General features: G+C 48.4%; 1 protein-coding gene across 2 annotated transcripts in view; it reads right to left on the bottom strand.

The window, feature by feature from the left end:
- EPHB3 (EPH receptor B3) overlaps positions 1 to 4,129 on the bottom strand; it is a 112,678-nt gene extending 108,549 nt beyond the window's left edge. For both annotated transcript variants that reach the window (XM_061637428.1, XM_061637429.1), the window contains exon 1: positions 3,123 to 4,129. In XM_061637428.1, the coding sequence (XP_061493412.1) occupies positions 3,123 to 3,216 (94 nt within the window). In that variant the 5' untranslated portion in view covers positions 3,217 to 4,129. The remainder of the gene's footprint in view (positions 1 to 3,122) is intronic.
- Between the last annotated feature and the right edge of the window lie 17,108 nt (positions 4,130 to 21,237).

The raw sequence follows: 21,237 nt of genomic DNA, 5'->3' as shown, positions 1-21,237 counted from the left end.
CAACTTCCCCCGAACAAGCACCTCGCAGCCAGAGCCTTCAGAGAGGTCTGGTATGCAGTTGAGATACAAACTCCTCAGACTGAGTCTTCAAGTTCACTCTCTTTTTTAAAACAAAAAAAACATGCATGCACACAGACCGAAAACACCCACACAGGAAACGGTCAAAAAGGGCTGCTCTTTCCAAGTCAGCTTTTTCACATTCTCCAACCTGCTCTAGGTTGCTGGGACCCCAGCCTCACTGACAAGCTGCCATTCCACTTTGTCAAGCAGAAGAGGGCAAGATATAGAACCCCCATAGTCGCCTCACAATCAATCACAGCCCACTGGCAGCTGGAGGCAAACTGAAGACACAGCTAAAGTTTGGAACGTGGGGTATGCTGCACCTACGGTATATAACATGGCATCCTGAATACCAAGGCAATGATGTGAACCGCACAAACTTACAAACAGCAAAGTGCCAGCTTTAGTCTTGCAATGCGTCCCAGTCAAAGGGCCCATCAACCTTTGCAGGTTTTGTGTGCTTTTGAGACAATTTGGCAAAATGACTGGGCCAGGATCTCCCGGCCCCCATCTGGATGCCTGTAGATGCATATACGGGAGAGAAAATATATCCCTCTACAGAAATGTCTGATCATTTCCAATTCAGGTATACGTGTAAGAGGCCCCTGTTCTCTAGGCCTTCGTTCAAATATCTGAGGAGATCAGTGGCTAGTTATTGTGCAAAGGGGGAGTCTGCACTGACATGCCAACTTCCAGCTGATGTGGCGTGTGGGGATCAGAAAAGTTTCCAGCAGAGGAAACCCTCCAACCTTGTTCTGCCCAAAGAAGCCAAGGTAATTTGGAAGGAGGGTTGTTCTTGGAAACCCAAGTTGCAAGACAGTTCAGTTGGAAGAAGAAAAAAAGGTTCTTCCACCCACCCGCCCTCATTTCTTCGCAGAGTGCCTTTGCCATCCCATCGAAAGAATAAGCTGGGAAAGGAAAATTTAAAGCCAGCATCAAACAGGGAAGAAGTAGTAGTCAAAAGCTTGTTTTTGGATGCATCCAAGAAAAGCGATGCTGAAGCTGGTAGATTTTAAAATGTATTCAGGAATATTCACAGAAGTGATTTTTAAAGATGCAGCCTCCACACTGAGAAAGAGAGAGACAACTGGAGAACAGAGGCTGACTTTACCAGATCTCTCTCTGGTGTTCACGAAACACATCTTAAAACCTGCCAGCTTCTGAATTGCTGAAAATTGTTGAAAACATGTTTTTCATCTCCCACCCCCGTTTTGACATTGGCTTTAAGGTTCAGAACACAAAGGACAAGAGGAACCAAGAGCTTCCTTGAGCTTGCTCAGAGGCCCAAGACCTTTTTCTGATGGGGTAGAAAACCCAGCCCCGTGCATTCTGCACATGACTGAAGCTAAAACTTCTACCAGCATTGCAAAAAGACCATCTCGAGAAAGACCCCACACACACTGCCTCAGCCACTCTCCCTTCTAGTCTCCAGTTCAACCCAGTTACAAAGCCTCTTGGTTCTTGTAAGGATCTACCCCTTGGACGTCAGCAAACCTGAAGAGCATCATTTCTGGCCTTCAGTATAGACAAGAGGGTGGGGACCTGAAGGGGCCTGTCTGCCCCCCAAAGTGAGGAACATTAAAGATACGGTTTTTCTGCTGAAGATATGAAGTACTGGGAGAAAAACTCCATTTGGAATGCAAACCTAACTTGGAGTTAAACTGTGTTGAGCTTTATGCTTTAACAAGTATTCGTTGAACTTAAAACTGGAAGAGGATTGTGGCAAAGGCACACCCACAAGCAATCTTCGGGCGGCTCCAATCATTTCTGAAAATCTGAACTTTTCACTGGGGATAGGGGACAGAGAAACACATTCTCCTATGCTGTGAAGAGCAACAATTAACTGAAGAGCTTTCTCTGCTCATTCACAGGAGCATCAGACTTTTTTTTAAAAAAAAGCATGCACTGAACTGTACGTTCATTTTATTTATTTAAAAGGCTGCCATGAACGACTTCACTCCATTGTGCTGCTTCACCTATTTAATGCAGGCAGAGTGGCCCTGAGCCTCCCTTGTCTAAATCTGAAGCCAGGAACAGTCAAAGAACTGGGGAAAATCCGCACAAATTTTAAACTGCGAAGGTCTAAACTTGCCCATGGTTAAAAATATTGTTAACTAAGGAGTTTACAGATAGCTCCTGACTGCTTTGAGGCTTCTACTTGCAGCTTACAACACAATCGCCTCCCAAACCTAACAGATTTAACTCTCAGCAGCCCACGCAATGGGCAGGCAAATCATTCCCTAGGAGCCAGGAGGCGATGGACGGGTTGCCTGCGACCCTCCTTCCCTTGCCCTGCTTTGAAACTGAGCACCACAGAACAGAATTTCGATGTGCCAGGATGGTGGCCCTACCCAACATCACTCCTTGGAAAAGAAGGGGAGAAAGGGAGAGCGATCTACGCTGGAAGACCCTAGAAAGACCAGAGATTGGCTCTCAGGCCAAGAGGCCAGCTCTGGACTTCAATATTTCTAAGGGGGTCGCCACAGAACTGTCAACTGACCATACCTTCTTGGTCCAAGATAATTTCAGGGATTGCGCCAAGTCCAAAAGGCTGGAAGGCAGGAGAAGGGGCCAAGGGCTCAATTGGGGGGTGCCTCGGGAGGGGGAAGAACAACCACCGCCCATCCCAAACAGACAGGGACAATGGCTCCCTTCAGACACCCATCACAGACAATGGAGATGGGTTCTTGGACAGCAAATACCTTCGAAGGCTGCCTTTGCCGGTTCAAAGTTGGACATACCGGGAACGGTTGAAGAGGTCCACGGCTCTGGGAAAGGGTGGGGCTCCTAACAGCTCCCACAAAGGGTTTCCCCACAACTTTCCTCACCCCCCAAAAGAAATGCAACGATTATTTAAGGTGTGCGCCTGCAGCATTCAGCGGGACTTTCTCCCCAGTACGCGCGCATGCACCGTAAGCGCAAATCAGTGATTCTGCCTATTGGCTCCGCCGGGATGAGTTACCCCCGGCCCGCAGATTCCCGGCGGAGAGACCCCTTCCCGCCGGTCCTCCACACCCGCCCCCGCCGGCTCTGGGCTCGGCTGCCTTCTCGCCGGGTCTCACCTTCCAACGCGCGGCAGCCGCCCGGCAGGACAAGCAGCAGCAGCAGCAGCACCGGGAGCAGCGGCTGGGGCGCCCCCGGGCGGGCTGCGGCCATGGCGGGGCCGGAGCCCGGCGGGGCGGCTACACAATCCCGCGCCCCGGGCGAGCGTCGATCTCGAGGGTTGCTGCTGCTCGCGGCGGGGAGGCGCAGCTCCTGGCGGCGAGGGCGGCGGGCTCTGCGTCTGGCGGGTTTAGTGAAAACTCCGGGGATGAAACTCCTCCAGGCTCAGGGAGAGCGATCCGGTAGTCCCGCCCGGTCCCGAGATGGGCTGTCCGGCCAAGGTGGCGCGTACTCCTGGAAAGCGAGCGCCAGACCGGTCCTGCCCTCCCCTGCTAGTTGGCGCGGCGTCGGACACGCCGGATCCGGCAGCCCGCAGATGGGTTCGGGCGGCTAGCGCTTGACGGGCGCTCTCTCCTCTTCCCAAAGCGGATCTTCAGACGGCCCCAGACGGCCGGTGGTCCTCCGAGGTCCTCGCTCCTCTCAAAGCACGCCGGTCCTCCCAACAAGCCCGAGCCACCGGGCTAGCAAAAACTAGGTCTTCTGGGTCGGGTCCGTCGGGTTCAGAAAGGACCTGGGCCAACACCAGCCGCCGGGTCTGGTCAGTACCGGGGAGTTGCAAAAAGGTCCCCACCTCCCCGTTGGATGGCTAAGCCGCGATGTATCCTGCGGAGGCAGCGGTTGGGTCGGTACTGCGGCGGGCTTATCCAGGCCCTTGTGGTCGGTCCGGTGCTGAGTACAACCGGCGGGATTCAAGGGTCCCTTGTAGGCGTTCTCTTGTGTCGAAACCGGCCGGGAGTCCCGAGCTTTGAATCGGGGTGCGTGCGGCGGGCTCCCCGGCGTCCGCTGCCCGCAGTGGGTCCTTCCCGGCTTGAGAGACCCGGGAGGCTCCGTGCACAGAGGCTGCCAGCAACCGCCGGGCTCCGGACGGGGCCAGCGCTAAACGTCACTTTGGAATCCTCTCCCAGCCGATCACGCTCTCGTTCTGGGGGCTCCAGCTCAGCCGCCCCGGCTCAGACCCAGGGGGCGGAGCCCAGGTGCCAGTCACACTGCAGAGCGCGCCCCCGGCAACCAAGCACCCACTCGGCGCAGGCGAGAGGCTGAGGGCATGCCCCTAGCAACGTCAAGCGTTCCTCTGATTGGGCGACTGGTGTTCTTCGGGAAGCCGCCCTCGAAGGTAAAGAGGCGGGGCTCCAGAGAAAGATGAATTAGAAAGGGCGGGGACTCTGTGCCAATCCATGGGAGCTGTCACCGCCCTTTCGGTTCTCATCCACCCCCATTGGCCAAGGAGAAGCACAGCGAGGAGAGTGCTCCACCTGGTGGCCGAGAGTAGAATTGTCGTCTTGAAGGGGGTGCAGTCCCTAAGCTGCTCATTCACACCCATTCATAAGGATGAAATGGGAGGGGGAGGGGAATGGTGCCTCTCCAATGTTAGTAAGTCAGAGTAAGAAAAGATATTCAGATGTAAAGAACTCCAGTAGCAGATTTCACAGAAGTGGCATGATTTCCCCAAATACGCATGTGAGCATTTTCAAAGTAGGCAAAACATGCGCTTGAAGATTTGGCATTTCTCAGCACACAGCTTGAAGGGCAAAAAGCCACCCCACTCTATAGAAATGAGGGAAGAGGAGGTGGAGGAGGAATCATAAATGCTTTCCCTATGTAAGGGCCCCTCCAGACTGGATTTTTGTGTGTGTGGATGTGTTCTGCAATATGTCATTGACACAATCATAGCGCATTAGTGGTGGATTTACGCTGGACCATCCACACAATCTTCCTCTTTATTCGTTCTTCTGTGATGCTCCCCCAATGTTACTTTATGATTGCTGTCGGGAGGGGCACCCTTGCTCCACCCCAGAACATTTATGTGGTATGAAAAGTTATGGGATTTCCACAGGAAGTTACAGCATATGCATCAACTGGAAACAAAGCAGTATGAAGGACCAACAGTACTGAAAGCGGGATCATAAGTGCCTGATACTATCATAAGAACATAAGAAGAGCCTGCTGGATAAGGCCAGTGGCCCATCTAGTCCAGCATCCTGTTCTCACAGTGGCCAACCAGGTGCCTGGGGGAAGCCCGCAAGCAGGACCCAAGTGCAAGAACACTCTCCCCTCCTAAGGCTTCCGGCAACTGGCTTTCAGAAGCATGCTGCCTCTGACTAGGGTGGCACAGCACAGCCATCATGGCTAGTAGCCATTGATAGCCCTGTCCTCCATGAATTTGTCTAATCTTCTTTTAAAGCCATCCAAGCTGGTGACCATTACTGCATCTTGTGGGAGCAAATTCCATAGTTTAACTATGCGCTGAGTAAAGAAGTACTTCCTTTTGTCTGTCCTGAATCTTCCAACATTCAGCTTCTTTGAACGTCCACGAGTTCTAGGATTATGAGAGAGGGAGAAGAACTTTTCTCTATCCACTTTCTCAATGCCATGCATAATTTTATACACTTCTATCATGTCTCCTCTGACCCGCCTTTTCTCTAAACTAAAAAGCCCCAAATGCTGCAACCTTTCCTCGTAAGGGAGTCGCTCCATCCCCTTGATCATTCTGGTTGCCCTCTTCTGAACCTTTTCCAACTCTATAATATCCTTTTTGAGATCAGGCGACCAGAACTGTACACATGAGTGCAAATAATCATGAACGCAGAGAAAAGGGCATCTAGAGGAGCCTCAAGCGATTTCTTGCGAAGAGCCAAAGAGTCTGCATTCCAAGCTTGCCATGCACCTGGCTGGGATGCCTTATACTGAAAGAGCACAGCTACATGGAAGGGTCACAGGTAACGTACTGTGTCAAACCACTGGTCCTCTGGGTCTCTCTCTCTGGCCCTTGGGACTGTCCCCAAGCCACACCCCTTTCCCAGGCCAGACCCCTCACAGGTCCTGTTTTACGCTTTTTGCTTCTGGACCTGCCTAGCATGTGGTCCCTGAAAGATTGTCCAGATAGGAATTTGGCCCTCAGTCTGAAAAAGGCTTCCCACTCCTGATGAATGTTGTTTTTGTTATGTGCCTTCAAGTCGATTTCAACTTATGGCGACCCTATGAATCAGCGACTTCCAGTGGCATCTGTTGTAAACCACCCTGTTCATATGTTGTAAGTTCAGGTCTGTGGCTTTCTTTATGGAATCAATCCATCTCTTCTTTGGCCTTCCTCTTTTTCAACTCCCTTCTGTTTTTCCCAGCATTATTGTCTTCTCTAGTGAATCATGTCTTCTCATGATGTGTCCAAAGTGTGATAACCTCAGTTTCATCCTTTTAGCTTCTAGTGATAGTTCTGGTTTAATTTGTTCTAACACCCAATTATTTGTCTTTTTCATGGTCAGACTCTATGGTATCTACAAAGCTCTCCTCCAACACCACATTTCAAATGAGTTGATTTTTTTCTTATCCGCTTTTTTCACTATCCAACTTTCACATCCACCGCCCTGGTGGCTCTAGTCCTTTGCCGCCCTGGGCTCCTGCTGGAAGGGCAGGATATAAATCAAATAATAAAATAAAGAAAATAAATAAATAAATCCATACATAGAGCTTGGGAATACCATGGTCTGAATGATCCTGACTTTAGTGTTCAGTGATACATCTTTGCATTTGAGGACCTTTTCTAGTTTTCTCACAGCTGCCCTCCCCAGTCCTAGCCTTCTTCTGATTTCTTGACTATTGTCTCCATTTTGGTTAATGACTGTGCCAAGGTATTGATAATCCTTGACAAGCTCAGTGTTCTCATTGTCAACTTTAAAGTAACATAAATCTTTTGTTGTCATTACTTTAGTCTTCTTGACGTTCAGCTGTAGTCCTGCTTTTGTGCTTTCCTCTTTAACTTTCATCAGCATTTGTGTATAGAATGTAAAAAGGCAAGGTCCCTGCCTGCAAAGAACATGCAATCTAAAATCCAACACAACAGGAAGGAGAAGGCCAGAGTTAACGGGAAGAATGGGTATTCGTTCAATACTTAGAAACATAGGAAGCTGTCTTACACGGAGTCAGGCCATTAGTCCAGTATTATCTATACTGACTGGCAGCTGCTCTTCAGGGTTTCACACAGGAAGTCTCTCCCAGCTGTACCCAGAGATGCCGGGGTTTGAACCACAGATCTTTTGCATGCAAGGCACATGCTGTACTACTGAGCAATGGCCCTTTCTCCCCATGCAGCCCCTTCTTCTTGTGACGATGAGGCCACTTAATATGATAATGCCACTTAAAATGCTGATGCTCTAACAATAACCGGATCGAGAATTTGAGATCTATCAGCCAGGAATCTGCTGAGCTGAAGGGAGGAGAGTGGCAAAACATCTCCATTTTCACAAGGGGGAAGAGACTCATCATTCCACATGAAACTGTGACTTGCCCAGAGCTGCTCAAGTTGTGCTTTGTTTTTTTGACGTCACTAAATTGGAATGTGCAGGTTACAAAAGGTGAGCCTTGTAAAGCACACCCCAGCCTACCCAGATACCAAGTCATTGCCACAAAGCAGAGCTCTGGATCGGTGCACATCTCAGATCCCAAAGGGAGTAATTGAGCAATCGTTTCCGTGACAAATAAGGTACTGAAACAGATGAGAAAGTCACTGGGGGGAGTGGGGACAGGAGAGTGCTCCAAATATGAGGAAGTGCATGAACGGTACTCCCTTGAGGCCACAACCTCAACCTGCCCTTGAGGTGGGAGGAGTCATCAGTGGTTAAAGCTGGAGCTGCTTAATTTGTACAAAAGGATAGAATCATAGAATTGTCGAGTTGGAAGGGGCCTATAAGGCCATCAAGTCCAACCTCCTGCTCAGTGCAGGAATCCAACTTAAAGCATCCCCGACTGGTGGCTGTCCAGGAGATGTCAGACCTCAAAGCTATCTGGCAACAGCACCCCAGAAGTGGTACTCCCTCAGCCACAATGACCGGGAGATCTCTGTAGTTATTGGGGGCCAAACTAGACCTTGTCACACAGCTATTAGACCTGTAATCCAAGTATCTTCCCAGAATGTCTAACACAGGGGTGGGGACTGTCAGCCTCAAGGGTGGCCCTCCAGTCCTCCCTATCTGCCCCCCCAGTCCTTGCTGTCCAGTCCTTTGTGCATATACACAAAGTGTGTGTCATACTTTGGACACATAATGAGAAGACATGATTCACTAGAAAAGACAATAAAGCTGGGAAAAACAGAAGGGAGTAGAAAAAGAGGAAGACCAAGACTCTTCCCTCTCCCTCTTCCCCAAGCTGGTGCCCTTCAGATGCTTTGGATTCCCCAGCTAGCATGGCCAATGGGCAGATATGATGGGGGGTTGTAGTCCAGCAAGCCACCAGGTTGGTGAAGGCAAATTTAAGGTAACCTCTCATCTGGCCCTTGCTGGTGAGAGAAATGCACTCTGTTACCTGCACAGAGGCACTGGCACCTACAAACCACATAGGTTCCAATAACCCAGGAAAGGTGCATATCCTGCCCTTAAATTCCCATCCCTTATTATGTATTCTTGTATATTATTATTTACATAGAGCCACAAATGTACATGGCGCTTTACACAGTAACATAAACAAAAGATATAGCCCTGCCCTGAGAAATCAACTCATTTGAAATGTGGTGTTGAACAAGAGCTTTGCGGGTACCATGGGACCACGAAAAAGAGAAAAAATTGGGTGTTAGAACAAATTAAACCAGAACTATCGCTAGAAGCTAAAATGTGAAACTGAGGTTATCCTACTTTGGACACATAATAAGAAGACCTGATTCACTAGAAAAGACCATAATGCTGGGAAAAACAGAAGGGAGTACAAAAAGAGGAAGGCCAAAGAAGAGATGGATTGATTCCATAAAGGAAGCCACAGACCTGAACTTACAACACATGAACAGGGTGGTTCATGACAGATGCTCTTGGAGGTCACTGATTCATAGGGTCGCCATAAGTTGAAATCGACTTAGAGGCGCATAACAACAACAACTGAGCAACATACAGTATAAATATACAGAAAGGGAAGGGGTTGGGAGGAATATAACAGAGGGGAGGACAGGAGAGGGGAGAGCGAGCCAGGAATGAATGAAAGCAAATGCAGTTATATATGGACTTTGTCCATCCAGATTGGGCTCTCTTTTCCCCCAGGTATATTCTGTCATGGGACACAATGACAGCGCATTAGTGGTGGATTGATACTGGACAATTCCACTGTATTAGCTGTTCTGCAGTGGTTCCCCAACGTTGCCACATTATGGACGTGTGGAGGGGCACTCTTGTGCAACAGAAGTGAGTAAAATAACCAACAAACCTTGGGACATTGTGGTATGACAAATTACAGGATTTCAGCAGGAAGCTACAGGGTGTGCACAGACTGCAAATGAAGTGGCATGTCTGCCTCGAAACCTTTGCAGGGCACAAACGGTACCGAAAGTGGCATCGTGTATAATCGCCCTGACGCCATCATGACCACAAACTGTCGTAAATGCACAGTGAAAAGGACGTCTGGAGGGGCCCTTAAAGTTACTTTCAGTCAGGAGCTGGGGACTGAGAGGACTCCTACTTAATTCTGGGGAAAGTGGATTGGAGTTCTTCAAGGGTGACGGGAAGGCAGCTTGGACATGCTCAGAGGCATTTGTCATTTTTTCCTTCATAATTACCAGGCTGTGTATGATTTGCCAGTGCAAACAAATGGAGGTTTTGGGGAACCCAGGCTGTAAAGGAACCCCATGGAACACCTGCGAGGGCCTGTTGCGAGTCAGTCAGAGTGTGTCAGGCCCAAGATGTGACTCAGGAACCAGACCAATGGCTGTAGTTAATTTATGTTTTATTAGGGTAATGTCCAAACAAAGACTGCGTTTTCTCATGAAGCAATACAGGGATACAGGTCCTGCGGCATTGGGAGAAAGTTGACAGAGCAAGGGACTTCTTCCCGCCTGTTCTTTAAGAAGGGGCCAAACGGGTGCGCAATCTTTCGCTCCTCCTTAACTGCCCCTCAGGTACTGCCCGCCTTCCCCCCCTTCTCTCCTGTCTTTTCAGCTGTCTGCGTGTGCGCGGTGAGGGGGGAAGCATCACCCCCTCCTCTTCTGAAGTTTCCGATTCCAGGATGGGGGATAGGGGAGGAGCTGATGGTAAACTGCCTCCCCGCTTTTCGGCTGTGAGCAGCCCTCCCTCTTTCCCCTCTTGCTCTGAGCCTGAAAGAGGGGGAGGTGTGAGAATGTCCAGGGAGGGCTCAGGCTCCCCGTTGCTAAGCGACCTTATCACTGGCAGTTCCTCTGTTTCGTCTTCGCTCCAAAGGGGGGAAGTTCCTCCCCCTTCCCTCTGCCATCCATCCGAATACTCTTCTCCCAACTCTCCGGGATCCAGCTCCCCGGGATTGGGACCCCGGCTCTGCCTTCCGACACCATCCCCCCTCCCAGGCTGTGCCCCCCTCCCCTTGTCTGGCTTGGGACGGTGGGGAAAACGTTGATGGAAAAGTTTTACCAATTCTGGAGCATGCACATCAGCTGCATCTTCCCATGATCTGTCAGCCACCCCATAGCCTTTCCAGTGAATCAAGTACTGCAGCTTGTGGCGTCTGATCCTGGAATCTAAGATCTCCTCAACTTCAAACTCAAGCTGCTCATTTACCAGGAGTGGAGCTCCGGGAGGTTCCTCCGGCCGTAACTCACTGGGAGGGGCGGCTTTCGTTAAGAGGGATCGATGCAACACAGGATGTATTTTAAACGTGTCAGGCAGCTTCAGTCGGTACGCCACGGGATTGATTTGAGTTTCTATTTCGAAAGGACCCACCCTCTTGTCTTGTAATTTTCTACATTTGCCCGGCATCTGGAGGAAGCGGGTGGACAGCCATACCTGGTCTCCCGGTTGAAGGGGGGGGGGCTCCTTCCTGTGCAGGTCAGCAACTCGCTTGTACTCCGTTTTGGCTTCGTTTAACTGCTGTTTCAGTGTCTGTTGCGCCGCTTGCAATTCCTTAAGGAAGTTCTCAGCTGCCGGTACCAGCATTCCTTCTGAGCTGCTTGGAAAGACTTTAGGATGGAATCCATAATTAGCGAAGAACGGGGTTTGTTGAGTGCTGGAGTGCAGAGAATTGTTGTAGGCGAACTCTGCAAAATGCAAATATGATACCCAGTCAGTCTGTTGATAGGACACATAACTTCGTAAATATCTTTCCAAAACGGCGTTCAAGCGTTCCGTCTGCCCATCTGTCTAGGGGTGATGGGCGGAGGAGAGTTTTAATTCCGTCTGCAACTGTTTCCACATTGCTCTCCAAAATTTGGCTGTGAACTGAGTTCCTCGGTCTGAGACTACGCTGTTTGGCAATCCATGCAGCCGGTAGACTTCTTTTATGAATAACTTGGCCGTTTCTTTAGCCTCTAAGGCCCCTGCACAAGGAAGAAAGTGTGCCATTTTGGTAAGTAGATCCACCACTACTAAGATGGCTGTCATTCCTTGGGACTTGGGTAGATCAGTTATAAAATCCATGGAGAGGTCCTTCCAGGGTTCGTGTGGGACAGGCAACGGTTGTAACAGTCCTGCTGGTGTCCCTGTTTGTGTTTTTGTCCGCAGACAGACAGAGCAGGACTTTACATAACTCTCAATATCCCGACGCATTTTAGGCCACCAGAAGTCCTTGGCCACGTTCTGAATGGTCTTGTAAATCCCAAAGTGTCCCGCTGTGATGGAATCATGACACTGGCGTAGGATTCTGAGCCTTAATTCCCCTTCTGGCACATATCTGGCGGTTTTGAACCATAACAGTCCATTTCTCCAGTGAAAGGTTACTTCTGAGTCTTGACCTTGTCCCGTCTCCTGCTGATATTTTAGCATGTCTGCATCTTCTTGTTGTGCCTTTTTGAGTTCCTCTTCCCATGAAGGCTGGCATACTCCCAACGTTAATTTCTCTGGCGGGATTACGTACTGAGGCTGGTCCTCGGATTCACTTTCTTTGTATTGTGGCTGTCTGGATAAGGCATCCGCTCTCTGGTTTTTGGCTTGGGCATGGTAAGTAATCTGGAAGTTAAACCTAGTGAAGAACTGGGACCATCTTATCTGTCTCTGGTTCAGCTTTCTGGCTGTTTGGAGGCTTTCAAGATTCTTGTGGTCGGAGCGCACTTCAATTCGATGAGAGGTCCCCTCTAGGTATTGTCTCCAGTTTTCAAAGGAGTCCTTGATGGCCAGCAGCTCCTTCTCCCAAACTGTGTAGTTCTTCTCTGCAGGCTTTAACTTCCGAGAGAAGTACGCACAGGGGTGCAGCTCCTTCCCTTCTTGGTCTAATTGTAGCAGGACCCCCCCCCGATGGCAAAATCTGAAGCATCTGCTTCCACTACGAAAGGGCGGTTCGGATCAGCAAAGCGCAGAATGGGCTCAGTAGCAAACCTTCTCTTCAGCTCCTCAAAGGCCTCGGTGGCGTTCTCTGTCCATTGAAACTTCTTCTTCCCCCTTAAACAGTCAGTCAGAGGAGCTGTAAATTTGGAAAACCCTGGAATGAACTTTCTGTAATAATTGACAAACCCCAAAAACCGTTGTACATCCTTTTTGGTGACAGGTTGGCCCCAGTCCAATATGCAGCTTACTTTCCCTGGGTCCATCTCCACGCCTTCCGCTGAGATTCGATATCCAAGGAAGTCTAGAGACTTGAGGTCAAATCCACATTTCTCTAATTTAGCATACAGGTGATTTTCTCTCAGTCTCTTCAACACCGTCTTCACATGCTGGTCGTGGTCTTCCTGGTTCTTTGAGAACACCAGGATATCATCTAAGTAACAGATTACATACGTGTCCAACAAGTCTCTAAACACGTCGTTCATGAATTTTTGAAAAATTCCTGGACTTTCACAAAGCCCGAACGGCATGACCAGGTATTCATACTGTCCGTAAGCGGTCAAGAATCCTGTTTTCCATTCATCTCCCTCCTTCATTCTGATCAGATTGTACGCTCCTCTCAAATCCAACTTCGTGAAGATTTTTGCAGAGCGCAGTCAGTCCAGCAACTCTGAGATCAGGGGCAGCGGGTAGCTGTTGGGGATGGTGATCTGGTTCAATGTGTGATAGTCGTTACAGGGTCTGAGTTCCCCCCCTTCTTTTTCACAAACAATAGTGGCGCTCCAGCAGGGGATTGTGAGGGGCGTATGAATCCTCGCCTCAGGTTTTTATCCAGGAATTCCTTCAGGGCCTCCCTCTCATTCTCTGTGAGAGAGTAGATTCTCCCTGATGGGATGCTGGCTCCTGGCACTAGGTCAATCGCACAGTCGTAAGGGCAGTGGGGGGGTAAAGTCTCTGCCTCTTTTTCATCAAACACATCTTTGAATTCTTCATACTTTGGCGGCAGGGTCACTTGCTCGATCTCTTGCACTCCCCCCGCTAAGGTGTTCTTGATTCCTTCAGGTTGACAGTTCTCCTGGCAATACTGTGAGGTGAACCACACCACCGCCTCCTTCCAACTTATTGTGGGTTCATGCTTTGCTAGCCAGGGCATTCCCAGAATCACCTCAAAGTTTGAGAGATCTGACACGTATAGCGAAATGAACTCTTCGTGCCCAGGGATTTGAAGTTTCACTTCCTCCGTGGCTTGTGTCACCCCTCCTGACTTCAGGGGTCTCCCATCGATAGTCTCCACAGCTAGGGGAGCGTCCAGTTTCCACCGGGAAATTCCATGATGCTTGACTAACTTTGCATCAATAAAATTTGTGGAGGCTCCACTGTCAATTAAGGCAGTGGAATTAAACACCACTCCTCTGGAAGTTGTAATCCGAATACGCAAGACCAACACCCCCTTTGAGGGAGGTTGGATCGTTGGGGGGCCTTTATACAACGCTGCCCCCAGTCCACCGGCCTGCACGTGGACTGGGTGTTCTAGTTTCCCGACGGCTCGGCTTTCCCCCCTTTCAGTCCACAGTCTCTGGCCACATGGCCCGGCTTTGAACAATAAAAGCATAAACGTTCCCGGCATCGTCTTTCCTTTTCTTCTTCCGACAGTCTTGGCCTAGCCCCTCCCTGTCCCTCAGTTGCATTACCTGCCATCCCTGCAGTGGGAAGGGTCTTGTTGCGGGATGCAGAGGCTGAGTATCTCGGGACCTCCTGCTTCCTTTCCAGGCGCCTTCCTTCCATCCGGTGATCTATCTGTAGGCATAGCCGGATGAGCCCTGGTAGGTCAGCGGGGGGGGAGGTCCTGGCCAACTCATCCAGGATTTCAGCGTTTAATCCACTCCGGTACATAAACATCAGGGCGGCATCATTGTAACCAGTTTCCTGGGACAGAATTTTAAAAGCGTTAGTGTACTCGGAAACAGTCCCTTTAGCTTGCTTCAGAGCGCCTAGTTGCCGCGCTACTGTTTCAGCCCTTTGCGGGTCTTGAAACATCTCGGTCATCTCCTGTATAAATCCTCTGTACCTTCCTAAGACAGTATCCTTTCTCATGAGATACGGAGTCACCCATTTTGCAGCTTCTCCCTCCAGGAGGCTAATCACGAAAGCTACTTTAGCCCCATCGTCTGGAAATTCTGTGTGCCTGACATCCAGATATAACTCACATTGAGCCACGAAGGTTGCCAACTGATCACTTTGTCCCATGTATTTTGGGGGCAATCCAATGGGAACCTTTACTACGGCAGCTGGAGGGGCTGTTCGCATCTGGTCTATCGTGGCCTTCAAGGTTTGATTATCCGTCTTCAGCGCCTTGACTGCTGCTAGCAGGGCTTGAACATCCGTCTGCAAATCAGCTCCCTTAGTCCTCAAGAGTTCCACTTCTTCCGTCTCAGAAGTGGGGTTCGTCCCCCCCGCTGCTCCCTTTGACATCTTGTCCCAGTCAAGTGAAGAGAGCGTTGAGGGTGATTTAGGTGGCTCTGTCAAGCTGTCAGGCCCAGGATGTGACTCAGGAACCAGACCAACGGCTGTAGTTAATTCGTGTTTTATTAGGGTAATGTCCAAACAAAGACTGCGTTTTCTCATGAAGCAATACAGGGATACAGGTCCTGCGGCATTGGGAGAAAGTTGACAGAGCAAGGGACTTCTTCCCGCCTGTTCTTTAAGAAGGGGCCAAACGGGCGCGCAATCTTTCGCTCCTCCTTAACTGCCCCTCAGGTACTGCCCGCCTTCCCCCCTTCTCTCCTGTCTTTTCAGCTGTCTGCGTGTGCGCGGTGAGGGGGGAAGCATCACCCCCTCCTCTTCTGAAGTTTCCGATTCCAGGATGGGGGATAGGGGAGGGGCTGATGGTAAACTGCCTCCCCGCTTTTCGGCTGTGAGCAGCCCTCCCTCTTTCCCCTCTTGCTCTGAGCCTGAAAGAGGGGGAGGCGTGAGAATGTCCAGGGAGGGCTCAGGCTCCCCGTCGCTAAGCGACCTTATCACTGGCAGTTCCTCTGTTTCGTCTTCGCTCCAAAGGGGGGAAGTTCCTCCCCCTTCCCTCTGCCATCCATCCGAATACTCTTCTCCCAACTCTCCGGGATCCAGCTCCCCGGGATTGGGACCCCAGCTCTGCCTTCCGACAGGGTGATAACGTGGCAAGTGGAGGAAAGCAAAGATGTGACCGGCCTTTCTTTGTGCCAAGCTCCACTTACCAGCTTGGCAGATACTGCAAGGATCCGCTCCTCTTTTCCTTCTTTGGCAACACCTGTGGGACCTGCCCTGCCGCTGTGAGTCGACAGCTACTTCGATGTCAGATTTTACTGTGTGCATCAGCAAGGTAAACAGGGCTGTCGCTCTGATTCAGTCTGTGCTCCCTGACAGCTGAGGATCAAGTGCAGAAGGTCTCACTCACTTCTGATCCCAGACACCAACAGCGTCTGTAGATCCTGCGTGAATCACTGATGATGATGATGCCACCTCTGGAAACTTCCCAATTTTCCTGCCTTTTCCTGTTTGAATAATAACAATAATAAAAACACTTGGAGGAACCTGCCCTGATCTATTGCTCCACCAACCAGGCTGACAGAGCAGCAGGGAATCTTCTGCAATGCAGGTGCTTTGACAGGTACATATCCCTCTTTTCAAAAAAGTGTCCCCCCCCCCACAGAGGGGAGTTAGAACCCAAGTTCTTCCAGCCTGTAAGCGGATAATTCCCAAAGTTTGAGAAATAAACCAGTTGACAATTTAAAGCAACAGTGGGGAGCCTTTTCCAGACTGAGGGTTTGAGCGGTGTTGCAGACTGCTTTCGGGGCAGCCTTCCGGGGACCACATGCCAAGGGTGGGCGGGGCCAGAAGAAAAACTGGGCAGAGCAACAAATGCAGATTTTACATTTGTACAGCAAGCTAGTTTTAACACACATCTACCCACCCCTCTCTATCCTCCACCTAGACAAGGAAGACGTATTGTCAGAGTCGGTGAAGGGTATGTGGTCTGGGGAGAGTCTCAAGGGGCAGACAAGAGGGTCACCATGGCTCATGGTAAGGCCGGCCTCCCTACATCGCCCGTTCATCAGGCTAGCTTGGATCGCCCCATCACTCCTGAATGCAACAGAACTGTCAGCTCTTCAAAGAGATGGCCTGTCACTGCTCTAGAGGAGGGAAAACTCGCCAACTAAACCAAACTGGCCAACTTGCAGACAGACCCAGGACAGCGAGGAGCTTGGGAGCCAAGTCCTATGCAAGCACTGGGTGGGTTTGGCCTGAAGAAGAGACGATTGAGGGGACACGGGAGCCATTTTCCAATATCCTTTTTTTCTTCTTTTCAATAATTTTTATTCAGATTTTCATAAAACATACAAAACAAAATCATAAAACATTCAAAGACAAAAAACAAAATCAAAAATAGTTAAACAAAAAGAAAAAAAGAAAAAAAAAAACAAAAATAAAAAATAAAGAGTAAAATATTGACTTCCCATTTGTCAAAGATCAAATCAGTTATAAGTCTATAATATATAACAATCCTGTCTCTTAAGTCATATTATAAAATCACTTTCCTCCAGTAGTTATCTTACTTAATCATCAAATCTCATAAACATTACTTTATTCTTTCCACAAAAAGTCAAAGAGAGGTTTCAATTCTTTAAGAAATATATCTATCAATTTTTTTTCCAGATAAGCATATCGATTAATCCATCTCATTACTAATTATGATAATCTTATTGTCATAACCATAGTCAAAATAAACATTTCAATTAATCCATCACATCAGAATCTGTTAGGTTCAGTAATTTCAGTAGCCATTGTTCTATTATCCCTATTAGTTCCATTTTCCATCTTCCATCTTCAGTAGTCTTGTTAAGTCCAGTAATTTCAATATCCAATCTTCCATTATCAGTATTCCATAATAATCTTGCTGTCAAAGCCATAGTCATATAGTAAGAGTCTGATGGGAATTACCTCTATCCCAAATATTTTCTTGCCATCCATTCTGAATAGGTTGCTGAAATACTGCTGTAAAATCATATCTCTGTTCTTTTTTTCAAAATACACTGGGTCATCTCTTAAAAGTTTTTCCATTGTCACATGGCTGCAGTTAATTCCATAGATTTTCTCTATATTGGGCTCCATCACATCATTCCAGTCCAGAAGATAATCCATGCCATTGATAACTTTATCTCTAGAATCTTCATTAATTTCTTCAGAGATAACATTGAGTTCCAAACAATAGATTTTATTTCTAAAGTCCATAGACTCCAAATCTTGTTCCTGTTCCACGTTTGTTCCAATCTCCGGGATCTCCTCTCTCACAGGGACCCCTATTCCAGTCTCCAGGGTCTCCTCTCTCACAGGGACCCCTGTTCCAATCTCCGGGGTCTCCTCTCTCACAGGGACCCCTTCCAGGGTCACCTCTCTCACAGGGACCCTTATATCTTTAATCTCCTGCTTCATTTTACTCAATTCAATTTTCGTTATCTCAATCTCATCCATTATTTTCTGAAACATAGTTATTTCCAGATTCTCAGCCACTTTCTTAATTGCCATTTTAAAAGAAAAATATAGGAAAACCACTTCTTATTTCAGCAACAATTGGGTTAATACTCCAAACTTGGTGACATCACAGTATAAACAGAGCAGACAGCCTTATCTCTCCAATAGTTAAGTAAACAAAATGCAGTTCCCAGGATCGAAACAATTAATGGCAATCGTCAAGAAACAGATTCGTCAAAATAAAATAGACCAAAAAGAGAGTAGTCTCAAAACAGTATAATATTTTTCAAAATAAAAATCTGGAATAGAAATCCCTCTTCTGTGTATATCTTTAGAATGCAAATCCAGGACAGCTTTTTGCAACAAAAACAGAGATAAGCTATTAATTAGTGCGTAGCAGAGAGAAGTTACGGCTCCCCAGTGAGATGTCAAAAACCGATCAATCTGGCAAATCTCTTTTAAACAGCAACAATTTAAGTCAAGTAAAAGAAAAATATAGAAAGAAGGGTGCTTGCCTGTTAGTGCGTTCTCTCTTAGAAGATAAGATGAACGTTCGCTTTAACAGATAGAGCTTGCTGTTGAAAATCCGTCCCACCTTCGTCGGCTGGACCTCGTCCCATAAATTAATGAGATCTGGTCGTCCCAACAAAAATAGGCTTTGAGGTTAATCTCTTCGTTTCTCCCTACCCGGGAGAAGTTTAATCAGTCAAAAAAAAAAGAAAAAACTGACTGATATATCTGAATAAGCTTCTTTTGAGGCAGGAGCCCGTCTCAAAAGCAGGCACAGGCTAAGTCACCCTTCCCGGAAGTCCGAGCCATTTTCCAATATCCGAAGGGCTGTCTTGCGCAGAAGATGGAGCTTGTCTTCTGCCGCTCCAGATGATGGGACCTGGAATCAACCAGTGGAAACTGGAAGGAAGCAGATTTTGGATAACCACTAGGTGACACTTCCTAATGGTAAGAGCTGCTCAACAATGGAACTGACTGCCTCAGGAGGTGGTGGTCTCTCCCTTGCTGGAGGAATTTAAGCAGAGGGTGGGCAGTCATCTGCCAGGAATGCTTGCTGTAGTTGCATCATCCATTGCAGACCCTACGCCAGGGTGGGGAGCCTTTGGCCCTGCAGATGTTACTAAACTCCAACTCCCATCATCCCTGGCGACTGGCTATGCTTGGTGGAGCTGATGGGAGTTGTAGTTCAGCAACCTGTGGAGGGCCAAAGATCCCGCACCCCATCTTACACTAAGCAAGTGAGTTAGACTAGATGACCTCCAAGGTCCCTTCCAGAGCTATGATTCTATGCTCTCTCTCAGGCTTTGAGGAGGATTATTAAGATAGCTGGTTTTATGGTGCTTACACTATTTGTGAGGTGTTCCATTTCTATTGCTGTAAACCCATTTTGATGTCCTAGTCTTGGGAGGCAAAGCAAGGGATAAATATTAAAACACTCCCCTTGGTTGGCCAGACTGCCTTATATAAATCTCCTAAGGAGATCAGCCTGACACTCAGAAAATCCTTGTTCAGCCAGGACTTTGCCTTCACAGCAATTGTTTCCCTTTGTTATGCAAGTGTGAAATCAGCCGAAAGTCATTCTTGGATGTAAGACTAACAGGCCTGTCTGCTTTTTACCGGCAAATGCCAAGCATTTCCGCTTAGGCCCCTTTTCAAGAATTGCATACCCAGAGACCAAACTGCAATCTGCTGAGTTGCTTACTCATGGAGAAGAGGCCCCTCTGGCTTTTCCAGGACTGACGGAGATGGGATGGTCTGGCCGTGACCTCGGGCCCAAGGAAAATGACTCCCAGGCCACCACTGCTCTTGGAAAGCTCGCCCTTTGCAGACTCCAGCTCGTGAACCTGGAGAGCTGCCGGAAGCCTTCCTTTATCGAGGGCAAAACGAAACCTGGCCTGCTGCTGCTCTCTCCTCATCCATCTGCCAAGTGCCCAAGACGAGGCTTGCCGCTCGGAGGAGCCCAGGGAGTTGAGAAGGAAGTTTTTGACACTTCCTTCCCCTCCAGCCCACAGGTGTCAAGCGCCTTCCAAAGGGGAGAGGCCCGTCTGAAGGTTTTGTGTTCCCGAGCAGGCAGCGAGCCTTCGGGCTCCTTGGATGGTAATTAACTATAATACACTTTTCCACAAAGGCCATGCTCAGGACCTGCCTTGCATGCACAGCCAGCGGCATTCGGCACTGATACATTTTGAGAGTTAGTGCCTAGGATCAGAGAGACCCAGATTCAAAGCCATGAAACTCGCTGAGCAACCTTGGCCCTCTCGAGCTTACCTCATAGGGTTGTTGTGAGGATAAAAGGGCGGGGAAGAATCTTTTCTGCCTCTGTCAAGCCCTGGAATGAAAAGTGTGAAATAAATGCAAGGAAATAAATTCACTTGCTCTGTGGGCAAGAGGGGTGGTATTCAGTGCTAGTCTTAGAGTAGGCTCATTGAAATTAATATATATGGCTAACTTAGGTTCATTAATTGCAATGGGTCTGCTCTGAGTAGGACTTAGATTATTATAATGGAAGAAATCAGAGTGCAAACTGGGCACATGGGGTTGTATTCAGCGTTGCACAAAGGCAATCACTCCATCAGTGCAAGGATTTCTCCTTATGCGACAGAACACTCTCCCCCTCTCTTCTCACCTCTTTGACCCCCTAAATCTGTTCTGAGTTTTCCCCTAACCCTCCAGAGCAGATTTAGGGACGATGCGGGGTGCACAAGGGAAGAGAGGGGAACACTGTTATGTTAGTGCTAACGCTAGAGCTAGCACAAAAAGTAAGTTGAAGACCATCCACTGTTATTTCACCCCAAGGTAGGGATGGGGAAGAATTTCGATTCAGTCCTCATTTAAAGGCACATTTATCAAATTAGAACTTTCAGAAACAATTTGAGAACCAAAACACAGCCATCCATTGAAATTTGCACGTCTGAATTTTGCAATGCAGTTCGTCAACCAAACAACGTTTACAAAAATGCATATGTTAGGGGAAAGCGTGCACAAAATGAATCAACTGGTGAAAATAACAGACAAAAATGCATTATATTAGGATAAATTGCTTGCAAATATGTGTGCATTAATCAAAACAGCATACAAAAATGGAGAGAGTCACACGAAAATGCTGAAGCATTTCATGAGGATTTTAAAAAGTAAATAAATTTCCAGACCGCTGCAAAAATGTGGAGGACCGAATTTAAGGTTAGAAAAAGGAGAAACTGAGAGAACCGAAACGGATGGATCCTTCCATCCCTGACCCCAAGGTGAAGGTGAAGGTGAAGAGAAATGGTCAGATGTGGAGCACCACCTTGAGGTTTAACCGTGACTC

This window comes from Rhineura floridana, chromosome 7 (genome assembly GCF_030035675.1).
Source record: "Rhineura floridana isolate rRhiFlo1 chromosome 7, rRhiFlo1.hap2, whole genome shotgun sequence".
In the NCBI taxonomy this organism is placed as follows: Eukaryota; Metazoa; Chordata; class Lepidosauria; order Squamata; family Rhineuridae; genus Rhineura; species Rhineura floridana.
This window is presented reverse-complemented; position numbering and strand designations above follow the sequence as displayed.